At 41.0% G+C, this 16,713-nt stretch overlaps 1 protein-coding gene across 6 annotated transcripts in view; it reads right to left on the reverse strand.

Annotated features, from left to right (window-relative positions):
• Positions 1 to 406: 406 nt before the first annotated feature.
• The window catches only part of LOC118413993 (soluble guanylate cyclase 88E-like), a 51,025-nt gene continuing 34,718 nt past the window's right edge, over positions 407 to 16,713 (reverse strand). For 2 of the 6 annotated variants that reach the window (XM_035817686.1, XM_035817687.1), the window contains 14 exons: positions 16,038 to 16,137; positions 14,840 to 14,989; positions 14,203 to 14,329; positions 13,585 to 13,620; positions 12,142 to 12,261; positions 11,418 to 11,535; positions 10,757 to 10,886; positions 9,094 to 9,240; positions 8,599 to 8,766; positions 7,950 to 8,106; positions 6,870 to 6,979; positions 6,280 to 6,369; positions 5,374 to 5,601; positions 408 to 1,328 (listed from right to left, as the gene is read on the reverse strand). In XM_035817686.1, coding sequence (XP_035673579.1) covers positions 1,209 to 1,328; positions 5,374 to 5,601; positions 6,280 to 6,369; positions 6,870 to 6,979; positions 7,950 to 8,106; positions 8,599 to 8,766; positions 9,094 to 9,240; positions 10,757 to 10,886; positions 11,418 to 11,535; positions 12,142 to 12,261; positions 13,585 to 13,620; positions 14,203 to 14,329; positions 14,840 to 14,989; positions 16,038 to 16,137 — 1,801 coding nt within the window. In that variant the 3' untranslated portion in view covers positions 408 to 1,208. Of the gene's footprint in view, positions 1,329 to 4,415; positions 5,602 to 6,279; positions 6,370 to 6,869; positions 6,980 to 7,436; positions 7,547 to 7,949; positions 8,107 to 8,598; positions 8,767 to 9,093; positions 9,241 to 10,756; positions 10,887 to 11,417; positions 11,536 to 12,141; positions 12,262 to 13,584; positions 13,621 to 14,202; positions 14,330 to 14,839; positions 14,990 to 16,037; positions 16,138 to 16,713 lie in introns of those variants that run through there. The other 4 variants (XM_035817688.1, XM_035817689.1, XM_035817690.1 and 1 more) reach the window with 4 other exon arrangements.

Raw genomic sequence — 16,713 nt, forward strand, 5'->3', positions numbered from 1 at the left:
TTATTTCATATAGTGATTCTTTCGTATTCAAAACAAGGTTCCATAACATTAGACAAAGTGGTCGACATACCATTTGCACGTGGAAAAGTCTATAGTTGAATCTAAATTGGTAGAAATAGAGGTAAACAAAGTTCTGCATAAGCGGGTCCATGATTACAACTGCGCATGAGAGAGGTTGAAGATGAAGGCCCCTAGCCTTGCCTCGACCGTGTCCAACACGTCGGTAGAACGTACTGCGCCTGCGCGATCACTGCGCGATCACTGTTTTTTTAACGTTGCATTGAAATCCCACTTGTTGCAAAGTATATTTTAGAGACATGGTTTCATGTAAAATGTACACGAAGTTTTACCCTTATATACGCACACACTTTCTTAAATGCGGACCTTTAGTAAACCGGGAGATTAGCATGTCTATACTTTTCGCGCAGGCGCAGTACGTTCCGGTGACGTGCTACCGTGTCCAGACGAGATCTGTTCCTGTCGCCGGGACCTTTACCTCTAACATGCCAAACGCAACGTAAGGCATCATACTTTGCATACACAGTTGAAACCACGAGCTTGATGTTTGTATTTGTTGTGGATGAAAAAAACAGAACAATGGACGAACCCAAAATCAATTTAATCAATTATCATGCTGCACTGGTTCGACATGTTAAGTACTGTAGCTTTGCTTTCTTTCTCCCACATTTTGTGCATAGTATTTTTATTCCCCCCACCCCTATGCAAACGGTACTGTCATTTTCAGATGCTTAAAAAATATCACAGAGGTACAAAACGAGATGTTTTTACACGTTTCCACAATTGAAGTGATATATACACAACAATTCTAATGACGCTACACGCAATTTTCAAACTACAACAAAAACACATGGAAAATCCTTCAGTGCGTTGCCGATTTCAGCGGTATGCGGCTTAAGTATAATACAAGGTAAGTGCTATGTTACTTGGCAACGTTACATGTTATCGTCTTTGTTTCATAAGGATATGATCATGAATAAGGAGTAATATTTGTCTGTCTTCTGACATTGTAGCGCAAAATTCACAAACGAACAAATGTGAATGAAATATAGATGGCCTCCTTCGGTCAATATTGACCATGGTAAAATCCTAACAGCCCACAGCGTCGACTGTGGCTTAAGTATGAATGAAGTTTTTTCTTTAAAATTTGCTGGGAAATTCTCTTATGTGGCGCTGAAACGTCCTGATATTTACAGCAGACTACAAATATTACTCCTGTGTCTCGGGGGCTTCTGGGTTTCTTCTTTCTTCTCCTCTTTGGTCTCCGGCACCGCGGCAATAGTCTTTACTTTGGTTCCCTCGATTTTATCCTGAAACATCGGTAAGATCATCAGCAAATGTCAGTAAACAAAAATGAAGAGATCTAACCCAGGAACCTGAGGATGACACTTCCCTTGGGAAGGAACGTACCTGTCGATTGACAGAACCGATTACATACACATAATCACGTTTGTATCTTACGATCAACCCGCTTTCCCGTTTCTTTTGGGGGTTGTTGTTTTCGACGGCTCGCATCATATTTTTTTTAAATTTTAGAAACAATACTTTGAGCTATCAACGATGGATTACTGGCCTTGACTATCATCAATGCTCTGTTCTAGTCGTTTCTTTGTAGCTACTATTTTACATGTAAAGGTCTTTTAGCACATACAAGGAATAAAACAAAAGGAAGGCCCAGTGAATTATCTGATGTCCACCCGACCATAGACAAAGACCTTAAAGTTTGTTCTTGTTAGGTTTGGTCCGCTCCCGAAGGTCGTGGGGTGGGAACCGACAAAGCTAACACGATTGGACTCCAGGTTAAAGTATTTTATCGGCTTGAAGTCATAGTATATACATATATTCATCTTCCTTTTGTCTTATTCCTTATATCCATCTGATGTCACTTAGTTCAGAGGTACTGTCTTTCCAGATGTGAAAAAAAGTATGTAATCATTTTAACTTTGTACCACTTTTTGAACTACATATCTGATTGGACCGTCAGCCGTCTTGCAGACATGGAGTTACAGTTACAGGTCCTGATGAGGATTGTTTATAACGTTGCTGAATATCTTGATGGATACAGTCCACTTCCTGAGCGTAGAAAGTCTAAGAATCAACACACTTTTTCCAATTACTGCGAAGTGCCCTGGCAGCTGTCCGGTCCATATGGATGGGGTAAAAACCAATTAATCTAGCTTTGCTGTCTATAAAAGGTTCTTTACTTGTGGTTACACAAAACCCCTGTCCATATCAGCTGGCCTTCACACGGTCATCGGCAAGCATCAACACTGCTTCATTCGGCGATGAGTGATTGATATTTGTTATGAGAGTCCTTTCTATTATCAAATGTCATTAACGTAAGAGGTACATCAAAGATAGCAATCAATGCGCTGACAGTCCTTTCCTCCGAATGACTGGCACTTCATCATATCAAAGGATTTTATCAAAGAACACACATTTTGTGTCTGCCCATTTACGGACAGAAGAAGCTGTTCTGTGAAAACACCTAGCTATCCAAAAACAAAGCATGGCTGGAAAAATAAAATATTTGTCTTTTTAGAACCTGTTTTTCCTGTAAAGGTCAAGTATCGTTCAGGGCAATTAAATCCAGGAAAGCTGATGACGTCACCTTTACATTACTGGAATCTTCTCTCCTCGTTTTCTGTATTACAATGATATGACAAAAATTTCTGCAGTTCATTATGGAATATCCTTAAACATCATGACTATAGGTCAAAGACATCATGGTAGTTCTGTTGAAAACAAAAAAAATAAGGGAGCGTGAGACCACTATGCTTTTCGGATCCTGTTGAATTGGAAGGTTTGACCGGGTTATATCAATAACCATTTTATAGAAATAGCTAAACTTTCTTTCCAACACTGAATTAATATAGGGACTTACCCTAAATTTTCGGTCGAACTCCGTCAACCTTGTTCACAGAATGACCCTTTCTATCTCCAGCAGTGACGTCAGGAACACGCCACTTTTGTGGAGACCGGGACATTCCATTTCGTTGGACAATGTCAAAATCCTAGACTCGGAACAGGATTTCTTTGCGCGAGGGGTGAAAGAGGCAGTGCACATTAGAGCCCACCGGCAACAGAGACGGGGGGCGGCATAGACTTTCTGATACTTATGACCCCCTCCTACAAAAGTGGCGTGTTCCTGACGTCACTGCTGGAGATAGAAAGGGTCATTCTGTGAACAAGGTTGACGGAGTTCGACCGAAAATTTAGGGTAAGTCCCTATATTAATTCAGTGTTGGAAAGAAAGTTTAGCTATTTCTATAATGTATTCTACCAACACAGATGAACTTTCATGCTAATAACCATTTTACTTTGGATTCTTCCATCTTATTCCCTTTCATCAAATAAAACTGCCTATGAACTCCAACGTACACATTTCAAGTGAGTTTGAATACTAGTAATACGTCACATAAAAAGTCTTTGTAAGAAAATAAGGGTTCTATTCAACCTAGGTTCGGTCACCGTCTGTCTCCTTCATCAGAGCAATTAAGTTATGTCCGATTTGTAGCGATATCAAAATATATAATATATCTTGAAGATTGTAATATCGGCCAGATATTTCAAATCCATGTTCGGGTAGAGATTGGCGATTCTCTTTGTCGACAGATATCTGCACGATGAGAATCTACCCTAGTACAATCGGCGATTCCACGAGTAAAAATGCAGATCGGAGTCTCGGTCGAGATCTCTGCCGGTAAAAAACGCCGATTCTTCTAGATCTCAATCTCTACCCTGGCATTATGTTTCATATGTAGTTACATCAACTCACTAAACTGTCACTAAACGTTACCACGAGGCTGCGATTTTACACCCTTTCCACTAGGAAGGCGTTCTCGCCGCGCTCTCTACGGCTTCAAATCTCGCTCAACGAATTGTATAGAAATAAAACGAATCTTTTAAATTTTACGCTTTGTGCGTTTTGCTGTCGTTTCATCTACACTTTTGAATTTTGCATGATGTACCTAGTGTTAAAATCGAAGGTTGCACACATCCACTCTAGGTAGCAGTGAGAGCGCAGCGCGATCGCCGTCTAGTGGAAAGGGGGCCTGAAATTAAAGTGGGCTCACACGTGCGTATGTTTTCAAGTGAGTATGACTCACTATGAGGTCCATTTGGAAGTCTTAGCCTTTACCAGGCTCGACAGGCAGTTGGAAAATATAGACAGATAACATGCCAAACGAGTTACCTGGTCGTAAACTATACTTCTCGACCAGTTAAGTCGTTTGGCATGTTATCTGTCTATATTTGTCCAATTTCTGCTATTTTACCAGTGACCTATGGAGCCTGGAGGCTAAGAATGCCCTACGGACCTCATACGCACGTGTGAGCTCACCTTTAAACAACTATATAAAGAACCAACAGGCACATCACAACACGACTGGCGGAACTATGGCATACGTAATCTTTATTTTGCAGGGGTATTGAATGACGTCACAATGACCAGCTGTCTCCGATACAAACAACACAACATACAAAAGCAACACCCTCTTGTACAATACGGCCACCGTATACTTGTCACACATATATACATATCGTTATTTTACATGATGTTTAGAATTTGAGGAACACTCTAGATTGATATGTTGATATACAAAAATACTTGATACATGATTGTACAGAAACGGTAGTATCATCCGAAATCTTCGGTCATATGATACGCTGTTATAAACAGCAGCAAATATGGCCGCCATCACTTTGGCAGTAGACACTGGTCAATTTCATGGCAAAATGACTCTCAATAAATACGATATCCTTTTCCTCGACATAAGACGGCGTGAGAGTACTGTCTCTCCGAAATGTTCCGCTTATGAGTCCCTTCATATTGTTCATCCGTGGATTTAAATAAAGTCGGGGACGTTCTATTCTTCAAAACATCTCGTTCATGGTGGTACATGCTAATCTTTCCGAGAATGTGTTGGTACAAAGGGAATCAGACACTGTGAATCAGGAGGAAGTTGACCTCATCCGTTACACTGTTATTCATTAACACAACTGGCCGGCCCATGGATTAGGGTTTCTTTGTTTTAATCTGCCATTGCTTGCCCTCCTTTACCCGACAGCGGCGACAGGGGATTATCCTGATTAAAATGATGTATACCGGAAATATCAATACGATTATCCTAGGTCATTTGAGAGGAGTTTTGAAAGAGGGGGAGATCCACGTCTTAATGCTGGGCTTTGCATTTGAGGTCTTATGGATAAAATTGTTTTAATAAAAGAACATTTCCTGCCATTTCTATGCCATGAATAGCACCTTTGCAACACCTGTTCAGTAGATGGTGATAAGTACAAACGCAAGGTCGGTCTAAAGTTTGGCCACACATTACGTCACGTCACGTGGTCTACCTTTTCGTGCACAACTTCTTCCTCAATGGCAATGCTGGGGGCGTCCTGGGTCTTCTTGATGACGTCATCCGAGAAGACGGGATTGTACGTGGAAATTCTGGAGCTGTCACGTGACCCCTCGTCCGACTCGTTCTCGCTGGAGTTGGCCATGAACGGCGTGTCCAACGTCTCCGCGCTCTGGCCACCGGCCTTCTCTTTTAGCCAGTAAGTTTTCATTTCGCCTTTGCCCTGTGACAAATAATGAAACATCCAAATTTTGAGCATTTCTAAGGTGGTATCTCACTGCACTTGGGGCACCAGTGCGGCACTGTGGGGTTGGACATATTACTCAGCGAATTTCAGAGAAGAAAATTTCTGACGTTTTGTGTATTTTGTTGTCTTCTAAGCAAAACTTGTACGTATTACGCAATCTTTAAATTGTAAAAAAAAGATTCGGCGAAAATAACACAACACTGCCCCAGTGAACGCACCCCACAGTGCCACACCAGTGCCCCAAGTGCAGTGAGATACCACCTCAACAGAACGCATCAGTCTTTTGATGAAATCGTATACAATTAGGATACATAATCTACAGAGTGAGGGGACGGTGTCAACTAGCCTGGAATAGGGTTAGTGGAAGGGATAAACAGGGCAGGTGAAGACAAGTAATTACACAAAGTCATACATTTTTTTATATTACATTACACAAATTCACATTTCTGATGAGATTAGACCATTTCACTATAGAACATATCCGTTATCGCAGTTTCACAATCACAAAGAAGCGAGAAGTAAAATTCACATAGTTGATCATATGGCTCTTGTGGTAGCGTGAAGGTCTTCATTCATTCACATTCCAACCCGATTCTTTTCGTTGCCATAACGACAGAAGGATTCTATGGTTCAATAGAAAAACACCATGTATACCTTAATTGTGACAGTCCCTCTCTCTACTATGACGTAAGGTTCCTCGTCCAGATGAGCCTTGGTGGTTTCACTGATGTGGATGTGCATGCCCTGTACGGACAGACACGTCAGGTATGTACAGCATTGTGAAATATACCACAAAATCTCGGTATCTTTGCTAATAGCACACTGAACGATGAATGATATTGAAATATCTAAATTGTAATCACTGATTACAATCATTGTGTTAATGATTAAATGGTTATGAAATAAATACCATGAGGAATACTTTGTTATACTACATACAGTGTTATGGCGTACGCGTCATTGTGACTTCATACTAATTTGCAGAAATCAGTGGTTTGCAATGAGAAAATATTACTGAAATGTGAATGGCACTTTTCAAAGAATACCCCAAAAGTAAAAGGCATCATCCTAGCAAAACGACAATGGGCAAAAACACACAAAGCAATTGCAGATGTTATCCATCTCTTGGTTGATGCAAATATGCATCATTCTATTAGATTAAAATATATATATTGATATTTTTAGATGATATATGGATCAAGATATATCTAGATAATATGACGTGCAGGCCAATGATACCGTACCTGGCCGCTACTCTCCATGCGGGATGCTGTGTTAACGGTGTCCCCGAACAGACACCATCTGGGCATCTTCAGCCCCACTACCCCTGCCACCACCATGCCGGAGTGCACGCCTGGCAACAGTGTTATTGTTGTTTAGTATGTCAGTAGGGGCATATCAGAAACATGCAGCTTGGGTTAACAGCACTGTCGTCGGAGGTACTTTTGCATACTTGTATGTGTTAGGTACGTAAAGACCATGCAAATCAAGGAAGATCAACTTTGTTCCTTGTTAAACTTTGTTCCTTGTTCAACTTTGTTCTATGATACGTGGCTTTATAACGAAGAGGTCCGGATTTGGGTACGGTAGCCTCTTTCCATACCAAACGCACACAGATACGTACCTCCACATGTCAAGATGTTAACATTTATCATAACCGGGAGACAAGCTTTCCATGAGTGGCATATCAATCATGATATTAGTTTCTTAGCACGCTCACTGGTGGCACCATGCTTCTTCAACAAATCACCTGAACTTGAAAAAGAAAGTAAAGCTCATCGTTAGTAATCGACACTGTCCCTCCTTGTTACCTTTCCGGTCTTCTCTATGATGGAGGCGTTGGTGACATCCTTGCCGAACACGGTGTATCTCGGCATGGTAATGCCGACAACCCCAGCAACTATCGCACCGGAATGAATACCTGCAACCGGGAAGGGGCATGGAGGCGGGACACGAGGAGTATGTAGTATGCACGAGTACAATGTCACTCGACATGACATAATACAGCATTGATATTTGTCTCTTTATGCGTTGGATTGATCCTACTGAAAGAAGGTGCATTTCCAACTTCTCTATTACACAGCTTCCTACGTTAGTTTTAAGTCAACATGGTAAAGATAAATGTTACTCTCTCAGTATCTCTCTGTAACTAGGGATGGTCGTCAGAAAAAAAAGGTCCGTAGCCAGAAACGTTAAGATGTTTAATCCTAACATTTGCTATGAGATGATAGTACATAAAAATAAACATAGACATATAGACCTAGACAAAGACATAGACATAGACATACATAGGCATATACATATAGAATCGTACAGATACTGACCTATTCTGATCTGCAGGGTGTCCCCAGTGGACGGGTCCTGTAGATGCTTCATGGACCTGAGCATGTCCAGCGCCATGTCCGCCACGTAATGCGCGTGAAACCGCGTCTTCTCAGGGGCGCCGGATACAACCATGTAGGCGTCACCTATCGTTTCTACCTGGAACAAGACATAACGTCATGTCCTAAACTTTTAATAAGTAAATACACGTATGTACGTATTGATTAGTTGTTAGACCTATATGGTTATAAATCTTTGATTACGTTCCGTGGCGATCGCTGAGCTACCGTATAGGGACGTGTCAACTTAAGATATGATGCAAGGTGTATAAGCATGGTTAAGGACAACAAAACCTACAAAACGTTACCAAATTCATTCTTTGTCTATTCAATTCATTCTTTATCTATAAAATATAATTGAGTGATTAGTTAAATCCCTGATTCCTCAGTGGCTGAAGGCTCCAATGGAAGTTAGGTGTAAGGAAACTGAAACTGCTTTGACAAAATTTGGCTGCAAAAGTTGCACTCCGGTGCCATTCAATGACGAATATTTGAAAGACAACATAAGCACCCTAATTCGTCTTTGAGTGATGATTGATGTATCGCAATACATCTAAGAACATGTGAACAGCTGGAAAGTGATTCCTCTGACCTTGTAGACGTTGTGTTTCTCTGTGAGTTGATCAAACAGCGTGTACATGGAGTTGAGCATGGATACAACCTGCATAGGGGTGATGCGGCTGCAGATCTTGGTGAATCCGACCACGTCACTGAAGAGGATGGTCACCTCTTGGAACACCTGAAAATATGCAGCGTGAGACTGCAGCAAAGCGAAGTGCACAGCGTCAACACGAGCAGTACGCATGCGTGACCACGCCATTTGCCATTGCTAGATAAGCGGTGATCATGCCTTCGTGGAATGACTCGCATAACAGAAAGCCATGCTTTGAGCTGGATGCTATGCTACAACCAATCGATTACCGTACTGAAGGGCAAAGCTGGGTTTTATGCTGGCAACCATGCATAATGTACTAGGAATTCGATGCGTTTATCTTACAAACGTTAATTGCATTATTCGTGCTCAGTATTCACGGCATTCGAGTGTTTCAACTGAATCTCGTAGAAGAAGTATCATTTTGACATTGACCTCGCACGTCTCCACGGACGCCTCTCCCTTCCTGAGCCTGTCCGCCACAGCTTTGGGAATCATCTGGTACAGCAGCTCGTCCGTTTTCTTCATCTCCACATCCAACATCCTCATGCTCTCCTCCAGCTTAGAGCTTTTCTGTTGCTCCTGGAACGATGATGGTTAAGTTGGAGATTTTATGTAGTCTCTGTTGCATAAGATATATGACAAGTCCGTTCAGGCTCCACTTCGCTGTATAGAGACCGTTGACCGACCAAAATTGAATTTGTATGAGTCATAACAATGTACCTTTGATATGGCTTATGATAAGCATGATTTGAAAGATTAAAAAAACGCAGAACGGAATATTCTTCTTTATCAATGAAATTTGAACCACTAATGGGATTATTGTTCACTCTATGGACGCTCAACAGTCGCCAACACAGTGGTATCAAAGAAACTGTGAAAATTTCTTATTTTTGATTCATCGATAAGTTGCACCTGTTTATGTTGCCCCAAAATGACTCTGCAGTAATTGGCGAACCGATGCGCTTGATGACAGCATGTTCTATATTAAAAGTTAAAACGATACTCAATATTCTACTATTGGACAGTTTTCTGATACGAGAGGTGAGCAATAATTTCTCGGCCTTTAATAAGCACAGCTTAGATTTCAAAGCATATAGATGTCAAGTATAAAGTATTTTATGTGAATGTGTACCCAAATCAAATATTTGTGATCATTACTATACAGGTGACACCCTGTAACGTTAGGAGAGAAGGAAAAAAAGTACATTTAGTTGTGACCTGAGGTGTGCAGGTCAACTTTCGCTGCTGAAAGGCAGACATCCACTTCTTTCTACTTAAAGTAGGAGGGAATCCTCAACAAACAGTTTGACAATGTCTTTAAAGATTTTACGGCAATGGGAACTCAACACCACACATGTCTGATTACATTTCACCCTTGTTTTTGTCGCATCTTACGTACTGATACTACAAAAAAGACGTTGCCTGGATGTGCAATTATTTGACATTTGGAGCATGCTGATAAAAGGCTTCATACTACGAAGTTGTCAACCACCGTGACCTGATACAGAGTGCTACCATCATCTGCAAAGATGGAAGGATGCCTACTACTACGAAGTTGTGCCTCGTAATTTGAGTTGCGCTTGTTATTTATGGTTGAGGCCGAGAACTTATTGACCACCCCTCGTAATTATCCTCGCTGGTTGCCTGACGGAAAATACATCAAGATTGCTTTTCCTTAAAAACATTGAGGTTTGTAGCCTTCAGCAGAATAATCAAAGCATATCCAGATTCTCTTAGGTGGCAGATTTACGCTAGGCTGTTAGCGTGAACCGTTTGAGAACCTGACACTGCCGGATATACGTGGGTGGCTTGAATGCGGAGGGTCTATCAGATGTCCTGTGTTATCTATCCACCCACTTCAAATACTTTTTTTATTGCGAATACGCATGTGAGGGAGTAGATATCATAGTGTCACATTTGTCCACACCGTATTTTATGCTGCTGTTGCAAAATATAATCTTAGAGTGTGAGGATGCTTTAGAATTGGCCAGTACACCAGCTGCCTTAAAGTCAATTCCCTATAAACACTAATGATTGCAAATGTTAAAAGATGCAAGCTTGTTCTGTTCAATTAGTACGTTAGAAAATGAATTACTTGGTCCAAGGCGAGTTTAAGCTCGGCTGACTGCTGGGTGCCCGCCAGAACCAGGTCCCGGCTGGAGTCGTGCATGCTCAGGTCGTTGATGTACAGGCCTGTCATGAACATCTGTTCCAGGTTCTCCATACTGCCATACAGAATATCAACATATCTGTGAGTCCATAGTGATTAGTGAATACTGAAAAGACCTTTGTTTTACATACATATCCACTGGATTAAGTACAAGTTGCAACAGAAGATACATGAAATACATACGATGTCAATCAACACAGGAAACATATTCTACTAACGTTAAGGGAATTTGACTTCTTACCGTTTTTTACTTATTACTGAAAATGTAGGAACAGATATGCTTTACGTAGTGAAAATATATTTCAAGACACATGTCAAACACACACGTCTGGTTTTGAGGAATTAGATTGTGTGTGTTGCCTTTAAATACTATTTTGAAATATAGCACCAGTGAGCAGTCACTGCATGCAGCAAGAAGCATGGAGAACATTCGAGTTCTCTGACAATCGATTTACTTTACCAACCATACCATAAGTTGTATCAGTACTGTCAACCTTGCAGTGTAGTTTGCGTTGCGATGTAAAATAGATTTAATGATTGATACAAGAAACACATGACGCATGCAAACGTGAGGATTTCACATTACATGGGGGTCCCGATGAAGATAACGCTTTTCCAGTCTTCCATGAACATCATCTGCCCCTTCAGTGTAAGGCACCGGTCGTTCTCATTGGCTAGTGTGTTGAAGCCCTCAGGGGCATCTCCTATCAGCGGATAGTACAGAAATAAAGCTGTTAATGGTGGCTTGTGTTATCAATTCTAGGGAATCAAGTAGACAAATTACAGTGCATATAGTACAACAATAGTGACTTGGTTAGAAATTACGCGAAAGGCTACTTTCATACGCCGCCAATTATTCTGAGTAGGCTCTAGGCAGAAATGATAAAGCTAAGAGTTGTCACGATTATAGATCGAGAAGAGAAAGAACATTTCTCAGGAGCTAATTAACCCTTTACACCCTGAGACAGAACTTGTAGCACTGGGCCATCCAAGCAACCTCTTAGATACAATTCCCTCACAAAGAGCTTGCCCCTCCTCATAACCAGGTAAATGATGGCTTTCTTCTGAAATACGTGCATGGGATCTACCCTATAATCTGTTACTCATCTAGATCTACAGGTGGCTCCCATGCAAAGAATGGATTTTGGAATCCATCTTGCATTCAATATAATGATTATAAGAAACACATTTCCACAAGCTATCCACTGGAAGTACTACTGTTTTTTCTCCAACCACCAGAGAGGCAATTCAACATCCTTATCTTCGATAAAGGTTGCCCGAATCTTCTATATCAGTGTGGAGCGCCGTACCTGTGATTGTCTGAAAGGCCATGAGTTCCAGGGAAGTGTCTAGAGGCACGCCTTTATCCCCGTTTCCCACATCGTCCTCGCCATTTCCGAAACCATTCTCAACCGAAGGAATGCCCAAACCTGTACCAAAGGAGAGGGCATACCGTGGTAATTAGATTAATTGCAGCACATCAAAGAAAGTCAGTAATGCTAAATAGTCAGGCACGTTATGATGTTCTGTACCTATCTGTCCGTTATGATATGTTCTCTTGTCTGCATCCACTTCAAATTTCTTCTTTGGTCATATCATTTTGTAAAGTGAAAAATACGTCCCAAAAATTAAACTTGATGACCATAACAATTGTCTTCTGCACATTTATATACGGGACAAAATCTATGGTACAACTTCAGTAAATGAAGTGTTCAACAACATAAGATCTACTCTAAGTTTTGAAAATAAAAAAAATAACAATTCATTTGATCTCGAATACTTTCTTTTATGTTAACTGCCACAGACATCAATGAGGTCATTGCGACCAGGTAAACACAATGATGGCTCTAGCAGACATGCTATGATACTGTGCATACATACATGTAGCTTAGCAGAACTGAAATGGCAGGAAATAATACAAGGCATCTACAAGTGTCGGATGAGGGCAAGGCGTAGTTTCCCGGGCTCACCAAACTAATGTGCATTCAATGTCGACATTTTGTAGACTTTACCAAAATGTCGTATGTCATCACAGACTAACTTTCATGTTAACATTGCAAACCTTATTCGAAGACAATTCAATCTCTACAAGTAGGTAAGAGTCATTAGAATCAACTGGCAAAACAAAAGACAATACTTGTATATATGACTCGAAAAACAACACAGTTGAACAAGTCACTAACTCGTAAGAATCGTATGCAAATGTCACTCATGTTTGGATAGTTCCCATGGTAAGACTAATCTCCAAGCAGATCTTACGGTGCCATAAGATAGTATCAAAGCTGGCCAAGGAGTGTAGCCGGCTAAGGGAGTCAAACGGGCACCGGGAAGTTTGATACTATACATTACGCACCGTGGATCTGGTTCGAGATTATGACAACACCACGGGCACTGTAAGTGTCCGTGTTGCAGCCCATTGTGCTGGAGTTGTACGCACGTACGCATTGCACGCACACGAGGTCTTTCCTTATGGCTAAGGCGGGGTTGTAGATCCGAAACGGCTGGAGGTAATCTCCAAATCTTGTAAAGAAGATAGAGATTGAATTGTCTTCAAATATTGGTTACCTGGATGTCTATCCTTTATATCCGTAGAATTTCGTTTTATTTCTAGTTTTCTTCTATTCTAGACTATTTGACCTTCCGCACGATCATCGTCTGCCCTTGTGAGAAGAATGAAAAACGTACATGTACAGAGACTAAATGCAGAGCGTTTTGCAAAGCGTTTGCGACATGCTGTCAAACACTGATCTTACCAAACCACGGGCAGCGCCGCCGTGATGCCTTACGAGCTGCAAGAACCAACGACATTTGGCAAAAAAAAGTTTCAGAACATGCCTGTAATTAACGTCGCCAAGACTACCCAAGAGGTTCATTTTTTCTGGTCTGTGTGTTTGTATGTGTGCCCGTCTGTCTGTGTTTGATCAGTATAACTCGAGAACATATGGAAATGCTATGGTGATGGACTCGTGAAGAAGTGTCGTAGGTTTTGACTCTCTAGCAGTTTTGTTATAAACTGCAGGGGTGGATGCGGTTTCAGACTTTGAAGGAGTTGATGGATCGTCAAGAAAATTGCTACAGTAGCCATCTTTACTGAGATAAAACAGTCATACATTGAACAGCTTGTTTAATTTTGGTAACGTGTTAGAGAACATAATTCTAGATCGCATACATGATTGCGGCACATTAGGATCGTAAAAACGTAAACATCATTTGGTGAAGACGCGGCACTCAGATTTCCCAGAAGTTTGATTGTACATGATATACATTTCAAGTCCTAGGGAAATTAGTAATGGTCTATTTTTCCGTAGGCTGTTGGTCTCGTATTTGTGACGTCTTATAGTGACGAAAAGAAATAGGAGATGACATCTCACCGTGTACTTTATTGTGCATGAGATTACCAGACCCTCCATCGCTCATGCTGCTTTTCCCATGGAGACTGGTCCGCTCGATCGGTAGTCGTGAAACCAACTCAAACAGGTTATTCGTATGATTCAACACCTGACGAAACAGAAATATTCAACGTTATGGTTGTAGAAAGTTAACGTAGTGTGAACGTAAAAGAAGTAGCAGACCTTTCCAATATACCCCAGAACACGCTGCGTTATTCGTTATTTATAAGGGGGTCAGTTGCAGTGCATCGTCGCATAAGTCACATAGCATAAATTACACATTCCAACCAAATGCCACACTATTAGGATTTCCTACTACCTAAAAGTATACGGCACATTTGAACATCAGAAAGTCATAACATTACAGCAAATCAGAACATTATAGCATTAGCATAATACAAGAACATCAGAACGATAGAACATCAGAACAATAGAACATCGGTATAAAAGAACAGCTGAACAATAGAACATCGGTACAATTGAACATCAGAACAATAGAACATCAGAACAATAGAACATCGGTATAAAAGAACAGCTGAACAATAGAACATCGGTACAATAGAACATCAGAACAATAGAACATCAGAACGATAGAATACTATAGATAGAACTAACTTACGTTCTCCCACGTGAACTTCACGAGTGGCCTGTTCAAGGTGAAGGACTCCTCTATCTGCCTGCCCTCTAGCTTCTCGAAGATGTTCTGCAGGCCGATGCCGACTCTCCTGATTAACATGTCCTCGCCAAACACAACGTTGAAGGGGAACACCTGGAAAGTACACGCACCATGTCAACGTGGACGAATCATTTGTGACCAGTCTTGGTCAAAATGTCAAATTGATTATTATAAGAAAATATGAACCCATCTCCCGCTTTAGATGTAACATCAACTCTCCTAATTCCATCTAAAACTCAAAGACCACCGCAATAAAAAAAAATTGTTAACGCTATTGAGGCCTCATTTCGGTAAGGAATAAACACCTAGATATCTGAAGTGTGGGTATCTTGAGGATTGCTGATGCAGCGCACTTTAAATTCACCTTTTTTTTAATGTGGCAAACATTTGAGAGTTGATGAATCTTTCAGGCATCTGAATATGCACATTCCCGTCCTCACGCCAAACAGACTACTGCTCAACGAGAGTGTTGGATTTATGTCTGTAACCATCCTTGTCGCCAAAACCCCTTTATTAGCCCCAGTGAACACTCATCTCTATCACAGACAATCTCTGAAGTCTCCACAGAACGGCTTAGAGGCTGGCTGTAAATGAGTTTTGGTCCAGAAGGTCACTGTTCGCAGTCGTGATAAAGAGACACGCCGTTCGTGCGATGCCAGACTCAGACGGGGAGGTTACATTCTCACCGATAGGTCATAAAACGTAATATGTAGTGATGACCTTGGGCACTGTATGAATAAAGGGGGTGTTCAATCATCTACGAAGAAATCCCGTCCCTGACCCCGACAATAAAAGGACAAGCTATCCATTATTAGATAGAGTGGACCAATATTGACTATGGTTATGAGTTGGAACGTCATTTACAATGTTGATTTACTGCTTCTATGTTCTCATAATGCAGTGTTGCCATAGTACATTCGAGTGTATAAAGGATATCTAAGTTGCTTTACATAATTCCGTGTGCTGCTAATCTTCGGCGAGGTTAATACAAAAGATATACACGCGTCATGTCTGCATAGTGCGTCGCGTCATGTCTGTACTATATATCCATTTTTGCTACCTTCGAAGTCGGCCTGTCTCAGCTGATGATTAGGTTCCCCCCCCCCCCATAATAAGGTGGGTAAAAAGATTGTTTCTGTACCTCAAAGAAGACGTCGCTCCTGACTGGAAGAAGGCTGTCTGTGCAGGTGTTCCCAAGATGATGCCGGTTTATTTTATACGCCCTGTTGTTGAAATGTAATCTGTAAGGAACAAGAATAACAAATGTTACATTTTATAGATCCTGACTGATTCTTCTGAGCTGTCACGAAAATTGTATGCACATATTCTTATTATTAGACGCATTTTTAAGGTTGTCACTGATATCGATAACTGTGATATACAAGTCTTCATGACTCCATACCTCAAGGCCACTATGAACCAGCAGTTGATGCACGCGGATGATTGCTTGATTGATTGTTATCTGATTCCAGTTTTCATATCCGAGTAGATTATAGTATACTATATCTACGTTTATGAAGGTTAGACATCTAGATAAACAATATTCAAATACAATTCATTCTCCACAACTGGATGAAAAATACAGGTATTACTTCCGGAAGTAATATAGGTCTTTTCTCCAGTTATAGAGATTGAATTGTACACTACATTATTTATGATTACACTTTCTGAGGTTTTATTTGTATCTCCGGGTTAACGTACACTGAAAACAAGACTGAAAGCCAAGCTTTATAAACCCTACGTCAAATTAATCCGGTGGAAAGAAAGTGTTGTTTCTAGAGCCATGGATTTCGCATGTCGCACAGACTTCGAACGTA

This window comes from Branchiostoma floridae, chromosome 4 (genome assembly GCF_000003815.2).
Source record: "Branchiostoma floridae strain S238N-H82 chromosome 4, Bfl_VNyyK, whole genome shotgun sequence".
Classification (NCBI taxonomy): Eukaryota; Metazoa; Chordata; class Leptocardii; order Amphioxiformes; family Branchiostomatidae; genus Branchiostoma; species Branchiostoma floridae.